The 11,798-nt window shown below is 38.0% G+C and overlaps 1 protein-coding gene and 1 long non-coding RNA gene across 2 annotated transcripts; both read left to right on the forward strand.

The window, feature by feature from the left end:
• The first annotated feature begins 5,874 nt into the window (after positions 1-5,874).
• LOC108619665 (uncharacterized) lies at positions 5,875-7,139 on the forward strand. Its single transcript, XM_018016357.2, has one exon. It carries the CDS (start codon positions 6,650-6,652, stop codon positions 7,040-7,042), a length of 393 nt encoding a protein of 130 aa, XP_017871846.1. The 5' UTR covers positions 5,875-6,649; the 3' UTR covers positions 7,043-7,139.
• Positions 7,140-8,369: 1,230 nt separating this feature from the next.
• LOC149267993 (uncharacterized) lies at positions 8,370-11,034 on the forward strand. The gene is made up of 2 exons (XR_016271234.1): positions 8,370-9,310; positions 10,438-11,034. It is a non-coding gene; the product is annotated as an uncharacterized LOC149267993 (long non-coding RNA).
• The last annotated feature ends 764 nt before the right edge of the window (positions 11,035-11,798 follow it).

The following is an 11,798-nucleotide window of genomic DNA, read 5'->3' on the forward strand; positions in this document are numbered from 1 at the left end:
GCCACCACGTCTAATCTGTACTTAAAATGAGATACTACTTTGATATAGAGATAATTGTTCGATATTTATCTTTTATCTATCTAGTTTTAAGAGTTGAATGTCTAATTGAGATTATTTTGAATGCAGTCGTCCTCAGCCGGTCTTTCACCTTTGCATCAAAGTTTCTTCCAATAGTCGAATCACTTCCAAAACTTAAACCGAGATACTCCACAGAGGGCGCCCAATTTTCCGATAAACATTATGTCTGCATGAATTGGATTTGTTAATATGAAGTGTATACAATCTGATGGGGATTTCTTTGAGTGGATGTTATCTTTAATATACTTGTGGCAAAGTTTTCGAATTGTCGTTTGGGATCTTGAGATTATGCTTTGATGTCATTGGTTTCTTCCCAGGCATATCTTCGTAATGTCCATCCATCCATTCTATTAAGATTCGAACACATCAAGATACAGCCCTCTAATGCGTTTAGGTAATAAAGATATCTTATAGATATAAAGATATTATATAAAATATTACCATTTTCGACATTTGGAATAGGGAATTTGATGTTTTCGTACTACACTACCACACTATATTTTACAATATCTACCCAAATACTTTTTATACGAAGTAAAGAACTTTATAAAAATATCAAAAGATGTTGGCAAAACATTTTCCATTCTTGAAAACGTGTTGACCTAGATATACCACATTTCTATAAAATGGCATCAACATCTTTAGCTCTCCGTGCAACATGTGCGTATTTAGATTATTAAAAGTACAATACGATATGACCAGAGCCAGGAATAGTCAGTTTTATTTAACAAACTAGATAATATTCAATCAATTAATGCGGATTTAGAATTGTGGGCGCACTGATACTACGGGATAATTCTACCGCTCGCCTTCGGAACCTATAGATAGGTGGGGCGGATTCGACTAGCCAGCATATTATATGGTATACGTGATCGATCAATGTGGCAAATGGCTCATCAATGCTTGGTCCAAAGAGCGTGGGTGTCAACGGTACCTCTTCGTACTGCTCGGACCAAGTGTGCCGGCCAAAGGCATCCATCACAAAATTTGGTAGCATACGTATCAATTTCTGAGCATATATCGACGTCCTGAAGTCGATCGGTATCCGTTCGCAGAACTCTTTGAATGTTAACCTATCGCTCGAATCATAACTGTCCGAAGATGTACTCGACGTGCTCTCGCTTTCGGTACTAAACAGATCCTCCAGTTTCGTCGGGCGTGGCGGCATAATAAAGACACAATCATTCTGTGCGCTAGGTTCCGATCTACTTTCACTAGCAGAGCTTGGAGTTGACTCAGGCTGCGATACTCCGGACCCCTCCACACTCGACTTGCTGGTATCACTGGATTGCCTTTCTGTGTGGCTTTCGGATGATGTTCTAGGCTCGATGCGCAGCGAAAAGCGATTGCATTCATTGGCATCGTAACATATCTTACGTACCGTATTCTCGATGACGGATCTACGGACGGGATCGTTTGGATTTTTCGATATGAACATCAGATAGATTTCGCCCTTTGGTAGAGTTGGTTCGCTCTCTAGTTGGTGCTGAGGGTTCTGCTGGTAGCGCCTCTCCAGCCGGTCGATGATGAAATCATTAAAATGCTTACTCATAATTCTCAATTTTGATACAAACTAAAAGCAAAAATAAATTAAGAAAAATGTTTAAAAATTGTAAAATTGTAAAAAAAAAATGAAACTGAAAAATTTGAAGCGTGCGAACGGTGACAGAGAAAATGAATAACTGAGTTCCGCTCAGAAAACTTTTGGCATTTACAATGTTTACCTTTCGGCCTACTTTGTCTTGTTATATGTGAATATAAAATAACTACATATAACTAACTATAATTTAGGTATATTTCACATATGTAAATACGCCTGTAAATACTTTAAATATGCAAGAATTGGTCTGAAATATGTTTTGATTTCGCTAATGAATTAAAGTTTCTCAGCTGTATAGTTAAAACACTAGCAATATGCTTAGGCATACTTTCCACCAACTTTTCAATATGGACATGCTGAAGCTTGCTCCACTCCACCTGGACCCAACACCATCTCATCCATCCCAGTCGATGGTGTATCCTACTTTGGGAGGCTTTTTTAAACCAAAGCCCAAACATTTTGGATTGTCGATCCATTTCTTGACGGCTTTCGCTTTGTGCTTGGGGTCATTGACCTGTTGAGACAGGACTGCTTCCTCGGGATACGCGCTTTTATCTACTGTTATATTCAGATAGTTTTTTCTTCTGCATAATTCCATCGATCTTTACAAGCCGTGATTTGTAGCTATCTCGTCTACGTGAATTTAATGATCTTTGCATCATATATACTCTTCATATGTTACATATGTACATACATACATACATTCATCCAGTATGCCAGTATATATATACATATATCCCCATACATACATTTAGCTATCATATTTACATTTACAAATGTGACTAAAAGCTTAAATTCCCTAGACATACAAATGGCTATATATGTATGTATGACATACATTGTATGTACATAAATACATACATACAGCTGTTTTATAATCCATTATGTCTATCGCTTCTTCTACTTCTGCTTTTTTGCATTTTTTTTCTGCTGCTTCTATTATTATTTTAGAGTCCTGCTAATGGATCTCTCCCTGTTGGCAGTTACTCATTTCTGTGCGTTACGTAATTAAATTACGCACACGAAAATGTCAAACGTTCGCGCGGCTGCCGCTCGCATCGTTTTTACACTCGAGTTGAGTCCGGCCCTTGCGACAGAGCTCCGGCTACTACTACGGATGCTGCTGCTGCTGCTCCTGCTGCTGCTGCTGCTGCTACTGTGGTCGCCGCATTTTTCATGCTTCAGTGCGTGCAATTTGGTTTCAGCGGTGGGGTGGGGCGGGGATGCTGGCAAAGACAGGGGCCGGCCGCATGAAAAGGGGGAAACCGTATGCCGTCTCATTCAAATGACCTAACCCAGGATGCGTTGCTGATTTTGACAGGCAGCGGGCTGAACGATGAACGGTGGCATCGACGTCAACGTCGCTGTCGGCGTTACCAAGTCGCAGTTAATGCTGTTTTAATATTAATTTCATTTCTATTTTGTTTTGTTTCGTTGCGTTTCATTCGCGACTTTCCAACTTTTTTTTGTTCTCTAGTTTTTTACGTTCCGTTTCCCATTGTTGCTGCTGTTGTTGTTGTTGTTGTTGTTGTAGCAGTTCTTGTGTCATCCTGCGCTGCGCTGTCTTCGTTCCCTTTGTCATTGACATGTCACTGCAGGCGCAGCGGCACAGTGGCTCAATTGTAATTGTTAGTAACTGAAATTAATTGAAAAAGGAAAACACGATTAGTTATTACAGCATGTAACAAAAATAAATATATATTACATTGCCTTAATATATGTGTATGTATATGTGAGTTAATAAAATAAAATAAAATAAAATAATTAAAATCATTTATAGATTATAATATATATAATAATAATATATTCATTATTTATTTTCGTAACAAATTTCGATTTAAAAAATAAAAATAATATTCAGTAAATATAAATATATGAATAATAATAATAAATAATACACAAATATTATTGTATTAATTGAATAATTTACTATTATTATTATATTTACCTATTATTATTAATCATATATTTATATGTATTTATTGAATATTATTTTTACTTTTTATTCTTATGTAATTTAATTTTTTAATTATCTTTGATAATTAATGTTTTGATGATTTGAAATTTATATTTTCATCAAATTATCTTCAGCCTGTGCACACTGTGCAGCGACTGCTGTTTGCTTTGGTGGTGGAATCGGGCTTTGCGGGATTGTCCCTCAAAGTTGACGCAGTTTAAGTCTCCATGCATGTGTGTGCGTGTGAGTGCGCGCGTGTGTTAGTGTGTGTGCAGTGATTTGTTGTTAGGCTGCAGGGTGCACTTCAACTGCCGCGGCTCGTTTGTCAGCACCAGCTAGACGCGGCTCTAGGGGGAGGACGGAACCAGAGCAGAGCAGAGCAGAGCAGTCAAGCCGATATCATTCAATGCTTCTAATTTACGGATTAATGAAGGCGCAATTTTACATATTGAAATTTTTGGTTGCTCGACGCGATCGTGGGAAGCGATTAGTGGCCGTGGCCGTGGCCAAATCAAAGCGGAGGCGACACTGCAATTGTTGCCCCTTGTGCGGCCCTTGGCTGGCATTGATGGATTGCCTCATAAATTTGTGATTTGCTAAGCTTGATTTTCCATTTCACAAACTTAATTTATATGAATACTTATATGCATATATTGCATGTTTGGATGTGGCATATATGTACATATGTATGTACATACATATGTATAAATGTCTGCCATATGTCAGCTGGGTAGCAATGGGCGCCGTGTGAAAGTATTGGGTGCATTGTCCTAGGTCGTTCCGACATTAAAACATTTGCATAAGTTAAATACTAAGGTATATACACATATGTACATGTATGTATGTATTGCATATACATATGTATATAAATACTAGCTTAGTATATACTATACGTAATAAAATACACACATGTATAACAAAGATAATTTGCTTAAAATAAAAAATAGAAAAAAAAATAAGGGAAATAAATACTTAATTTAATTAACATTTTATAAGCCAACTTCCACAACTCTTTCAACGTCAGCCGCTCAATCGGGGCTTTGTCCTGCTTAAAGCAGCTTTAGATCTCTTATCTTCCAGGCAGCTTTTTAGCGCTTCGCTTCGAATTCCAATTTTCCAATTCACAGCTCGACGCCTTCAATGAAAACGAAAAAAGAAGCAAAAGATGAGGCGAAAAGAATATAAATAAACGGAAGTCAGTTGCTTAGTGCAAACACTAATAATATTAATAACGATAATCGTGATGAAAATGAATCTGCCAATCCGATTTCAGGTCATAAATACATACGTAACGTAACGTCAGGCCCATTGATTGCTATCAGCCGCATAATCATAAGTGCAACAGAGACAACAAATGCACACTGAATTGGCGGTAGTGTGTGTGTGTGGATATGCGTGCATTCCAGTGGCGGGCCACGCGTCGCCAGTTGCTTATCTCGGGTGACCAGCACGCCACGTGCAATTGCCAATTCCAATTCCAATCCCATTCATGAACCATAGTTTTTGGCACGTATGTATGTATGTGAGCGTGTGTATGTGTGTCTGTGTGTTGGGCAGCGCGTAACGGGTAAACGGGCGAGGGTACCAACAAATTTGCGTGCAATCGTTAGGCTTGCGTTTTTAATGACTTTTTCGTTTCAGTTCTGTTGGCATTGCATTTAATTCGATTATGATCCCTTCTCCCTGCCCATTCCCGTTCGCCCGTTCCAGTCAGTTCTGCAGCTGGGGTAGCTGTAAAGTAATTGAAACGAAGCCGTAAGTGGAGCGCTGTGTGCATTTCCCAGGCGAACGCATGTGTGTGTGTGTGTGTGCGTCCAAGTACAACTAATGTGGGTGTTAACGGTGTGTTAAGTGATTTTGCCATTTGTAAAATCGAACAATTGCAAAAGCCGCTGCGATAACTATCACATTCGCTGTTGCTGTTGCTGCCGCTGTCGATGTCGATGTCAGCGCACGTTTTTCCCATATTTCAAATGCTCAAAGTTAAAACTCTTGATATCCGTTTTAAAATTGTTTCACTGCGCGCGTGTGCGTGTGCGTGCGTGAGCATTTCAAAAGTATCGACTTACGTTTTCTTTTACGTCGTTTTTTAGCTGATGCTGCCTGTGAACAGCTGGCAACGCTAAATGGGAATTAATATTTAAAAATAACTGTATTATGTATTCAAAGAGCAACGGCTCTTATATCTTAATTTGAGAGTGCAAGTATATATGTATGTAGATATATATTTATGTATATAAGTTAGCCATTTATTATGTGCTTTATCCCCTGTCAGTTGGTCCTTGGCCGGTTGTTGGCTAATGAAAACTAAAAACTTCAATTACCAAAAGCAAAATAATGCGTTTTTAAACCCAAAAATGTAAGAACTGTAACTGTAGCAAGAAATTGTGATAGATGAGGGTATATGGGAATGCTTTTTACGGACCACTTGTTTGTCCCAGGGCTGCTTATAAACAAAGAGTTAACCGAAAAGGACAACGCTCCAAAGAAAATGCCCATAAATCAGTGTAAGCAACGCACACACACACACACATACACACGCACACGCAAATAGTAAAGTAATGCAAAGCTAAAGTAAGAGAATGAAAGGGTTTCGATTGTTGTGTTGGACTTTCCATGAAATTTCCCAATGGGGTGATTATTTAAAATTGTGCAGCACATAAATAGCATACCAAACGAAGGCAGCGGGGCAACATCTGTATAATAAAAACATTTGTATGTGTGTTGTGCGTATATTTCTGATATAATTGTTGCCAAACTTTTTTTTATAATCAAAGTTTTTGTGTAAGCACAAACCAAACTGCGCGCGCTTCGCTTATGCGATATTTGCAAACGATATTCAGTTGCTATCGATAGGCGATCGCTAATTGCGAAATCAAGGCAACTTAAGTGGCTCATCGATATTTATTAGCAACTGTTGCGCATATCTAAGCGAGAAATGCGCGGCAGCATTGAACATCTAATTGGATCTATTTTGCCAAAAACTACAGTTGCTTCTGCTGCTGCTTCCAACGATGGAAACCGATGTGCAAAACACAGATGCTAAGGATACGCTGACTCAGCTGCTCGAAATGGGCTACGCAGAGATCGAGGCACGACAGGCGCTGGCGCATGCCTCCAATAATCTGGAGCTGGCCATACAATATCTAGTCGGCGACTACGATGCCGAGCAGACCGATGAGGCGCTGCAGCGACGCACGCGTCGCCGCTGCAAGGAGCTGCGCAGCTGCCTCATGGGTAATCCAGCCATAACCGATTACGCCGTGGCAGCGCTAATGAAGAAACCGCGCACTGCCGAAGCGTTGCGTGAGCTGGTCGGCACGCACAGCGCGATGTTTTTGGGATCGCTATTGGAGTCATCCTCCGACGAGGAGCAGCCGAATGAGGAGCGCAAGCAGCGAGAATAGCAGATTCAATGAGAAAATAAGAGAGGTGGAGAGAAGCTGCCAGATCAGCTGTTAAAACTAGGTATTAAAGCGAATTGAACGAAGGCTAAGAAAAAAACTGTTGTTGTTTTTGTTTTCCTTTGCCTGTGCCTTTGCCTCGGCTTTGGTTTTGTTTTTGTTGTGGCGCCGGTCAAGCCACCCTTTGTGCGTGTTTTATTTTCTTCTTTTTCAATTTTTGTTGTTGTTTTTTTTCTTGCGGTGTTTTGTATTTTGAGCTCTGTCGAGCGCGTCAACCCTTTTAGCTTGATGATTAATGATCGCATTTTTTTGCTTCATTTTATTTTGCTTGCTGCTGTTTTCTACTGATTTCAATTTAGCGCTTCGCATTAGAAATTCTACCCTAAGCTGAGACGGTTTATTTGGCTATGTTATGAGTCCTATGGATGCACATAGATACGAACATATATGTACATATAAATAAGCTATATACAATATATAAAGCTACAAATATACTTTTATCAATAGTTGAAAGTTAATAATTATTACAAATGGCCCATTCAATTAAACCTTTTACATTGCAATTAGCTTATTCTCCCGTTCCTTGTCTAGCCTATGTTAGGGTATTCGAGAGTCGACTTTAGCCTGTTATGTGCTAAAATTCTCTAGCTACTGCTGAAAAATCCTAATTAATTTTGACTTGCAACCGTTTGCATTGTCAACCGCAGCCACGTAGCCGGCGCTGGTGTCGCCGGCGTCGCTGCCGTTGTCAACGCTTATCGGCCATTTGATCGGCGTTGCGGCGTACCGCAAAATGTGACGGCGACAAAGAGAGAGAGAAAGAGTGAGAGAGCGACAACCCTTGACGCGCGTAGGCGGCGCCCTATCATTTATCACGGGTTGCAAATGCTTCAAAGTGGCTGTAACTGAGCCCCCCACAGCGGTGGCAATTTTAAACTGCACTCACACTTTCAGTCGCAGTCGCAGTCGCAGTCGCGCAGTCGCTCAGTCACAGCTAATAAATTATGTATTGAAATTGGATATCGCCTCCGTTTGACGCACAATGCACCGCAATTAGACGAGTTGAAAGTGAACGTGCGCGCGCGCGCTCTGTCCCACTCTCTTGCTCTCCCGCTCTCTTCCAGTGGGTCCCATGCACGTAACTTGCCGAACTGCGCCTGTGCTTCTTCTTCTTCTTCTTGTTGCTGCTTTTTTGGCAGACCTTGTCAACGATCGTTCGTCCCTTTTATGCGCTCGTTTACATGTGCTTAACAAAGGCAATCAATTTGTTGACAACAAGCAGCTATAATAATTGCAATAATAATCAAAAGTATGATGAAAAGAAGTAAGAAAAACGAAGTACTAAGAGAAGTACGCAGCTAGCGCTGCAGTTGCATACAGTGGCTCACAGTTTATTTCAACTAGCTACTAGAAAAAAACAATTCAGTCTTAAAGATGTTAACTAAAATAAAAGCAAAATGATATAATAAAATGAAAATGATAAAAAAAAAAAAAAAACAAAAACAAAACAAAAAATAAAAATAAATAAAAATTGTAAATAATAAAAATTAAAAAAAAAAAAAAAATAAATAAATAAATAAAATGGGAGCATCTATAAATTCTAAAATAGAAAATATACTAAAATATTTAAGTGCAAGTTACTTGCTATTTATTTCATTTATTTCATCAACATTTGTAAGCATTTGTATGTTAATTAAAAGCACTTGTACTTACATTATTTTTATTAATTAATTTTTTTCTTTAATCAAAATCAATAAAACTATATATTTGCTATGACCATACTTTTGATCGGAGTTTATTTATTTATTTTTTTTTTTTATAGATTCATTTTTATATATTCTATAGATGCTGGTTGTAATTTGCTGTGAGCCACTGTACATATGTACATGCATGCATGCATACATATGCATGTATATGTATAATTGCAGTGCAATTTTGTATGTACACACGCACATACATACATTCATATATGCAAATTAATTGGCAAGAGAGAAGAAGCAGCTGAAGAAGTTGCAATCGGCTCTGTCCTTAATTTTTACATTTTAGCAAAACTGTCAGCCATTTTGAGTCATTTCGAATGGAGAGAAAAAACTGAAATGAATTGGCTTATGACTACAACTACTAAATTGACAGTTAGCAATGTTGAATTACTGTAAAGATTTCGAATTGTGCTCTGGCCGCTGGCGAATTCAACTAGTTCCAGCTGACACATCGAATCTTGGCCACGGCATTTGCCGTCAAACACAAAAATCCCATCGAAATATTCAAGTGGTAAATTTGCATATTTGTGTATGTAAAGCGTTTCGGTTTCGATTTTTATTTGCACAAGCGCTTAATTGTGTAAAAGGGAAGGCGAACGAAGGCACGGCACGGTACGGCTCAGCTCTGGCCAGGCCAGCAGCTGCCGAGCGCTGCCAATTAATAGATGAAAATGGATTTGTGTAAGAAATATGCGTTACCCATTTGCATGCGCAGCAGCAGCAGCAACAACAACAACAACAACAACAGCAACAATGCATGCCACTGACAAGCCCCGACCAGAGACAATTAGGCAATTATTTGCGCAAAGGATCAAAACCAAAACAAAAAGCAAAGCCAGCGTCTGTCTGTCTGTGCCCTCTCGCTCACACACACACGCACGCACACGCACAGTCTCACTCAGTCACTTACACACACATACACACAGTTGGGCTCGCTCTGGGAACGCGCACAGTGTGGCCAAATGTTCTGCAGATTGGGCTTTCCTTTGTCTCCTCTCTCTCTGTTTTGCGTTTGCTTTTAATTGAACATGAGCAATTAGCGTGCAATTTGTTTCGCTCGCAAAAATGCTAACGGTAATCGCAGCCCCCGCAGCCTCCGCCATTTGTGTGTTCCACGTGTGCCACGTGTTTTCGGGCCGCCCAAAACGCACTTGAGTAGAATTAATTTTAAATGCTGCGCTGCACGCGGCTAAGTGATTATGCCAAGCCAGAGAGGAACCATATCTACCCATACCCATACCCATACCCATACCCATACCTCTCATACCTCATACCATATATCAATTCCCGTTTCCATTTCCATTCGTTCCCATTCCCATTGGCAGCACTCGCTCGCTCACTTGCTCGCATGTTTAATTATAATTAAAAAGCCTTGGCTCATCTTCGGCCCTCTCGCTCTGGCCGATGGGCAAATGGTCGCGCCATTTCGCTCGCACATGCTTCAAACATGCATTCGCTTACTTCCATAAGCATTAAAATGGTTAATTGAGTGCTTAGTGGCCGGGCCACGACTTCCAGCAGCCGCAGCCACAGGATCTTGAACTCATCTATCTGCCTTGGCCATTGTCAAAGCGCGCCATGCACTCCATAATATTAATTATTTTAATTGAAATGTTCATTATTTTACATCTAATTTAGCGCTGCTTGCGTGTGCGACCCCCCCGAACCCTGAACCCCGAACCCGGACCAAAAACAACTCAACTCCAGCTCCATGCTCGGACAGGACGAATCCTGTGCACAATGCTCACATGCTTTTAAGCTTTCACTTTGAGGCCGCCTGTGCACAGTGGGCTACGGCTGATTTGTTTGGCAAATAGATTTCATTTCTTTTCATTGAACACATGTTTATTTCTTTTTTTGTAGTTATAAAGTTTTTTGAAGCTAAGGAAAATAATATTTATGTACAGGGAATACTTTTTATTAATATATTATAATTTGACATTGATTTAATTGATTTTTTTGTGTATTTTTTTTATTTTACATTATTATTATTTTAACAATAAATTTGAATAAAAAAAATGTTTTTAAATTGGTTTTTATTGTATATATGTATATTTTTTGGTGAAAGCTATTAGCTTGAAAAATCTTTTAATTAAATTTTGATTCTTTCATTAAATTAAAAGAAGTTTTATTAATTTTATTATTTATTGAAGATCAGCAGCAAAACTTTAATTTAAATTTAATTTTCCAATAATTAAAAAAAATATAATAAATAAAAATATTTGTTTATAAATATTTATAAATGTGTGTGCGTTTTTTTCGCTTTAATTTATTTTTTATTTGAAAAATAAATTTAATGTATATAATTCTTTTATTATAATTTTTTTTCAAATTAACAAAAATTAATTTTTATATGTTAATTTATTAATTAAAAATTAATATATTAAATATAAATAATTAAAAAAATATATATATAATAAATAAATAAATATTTTTTTTTTATAAATATTTATAAATGTGTTTGCGTTTTTTTCGCTTTAATTTATTTTTAATTTGAAAAATAAATGAAATGTATATAATTCTTTTATTATAATTTTTTAAAATAAACAAACATTAATTTGTATATGTTAATTTAATATTTTACAAAAAATATTTTTATTTTAAAAATAAAATTTGGTGCCACTGTGCACACTGGTTGTTGCTTATTTTCAATTTTTTTTTATTTTAATTTTATTTTTGTTTTTTTATTTTTTATTTGGGGTTGCTGCATTTGGCGCGGGGTTTATTATAAATTTTTAATTGGCTTTTTATGTATGAATAATGCTGCTCTTTGCCAGCAGTCGTCCTGTCGAAAGGGATGCATTCCAGGGGGTTGTATCTATGTGTGTGAGTGTGCGTGTGTTTGTATGTCTCTCTCTCTCTCTTTCTCTGTGTGTGTGTCTTGGGTGCGTGTGCTATGCTTCTTATCCTAAGTAGTTTGAGCCTATTATTTATGCAGCCAATTCATTATGTGGTTGTCCATGGGCCACGTTTTTCATATTTCTATTCGCTATTCTCTC

The sequence above is a fragment of the Drosophila arizonae genome, chromosome X (assembly GCF_054131065.1).
Source record: "Drosophila arizonae isolate 15081-1271.41 chromosome X, UAZ_ARI_1.0, whole genome shotgun sequence".
NCBI lineage: Eukaryota > Metazoa > Arthropoda > Insecta > Diptera > Drosophilidae > Drosophila > Drosophila arizonae.

What these genes read in the sequence shown, in the direction of transcription:
- LOC108619665 (XM_018016357.2), top strand. Translation starts at nt 6,650, where the DNA reads ATGGAAACCGATGTGCAAAACACAGATGCTAAGGATACGCTGACTCAG.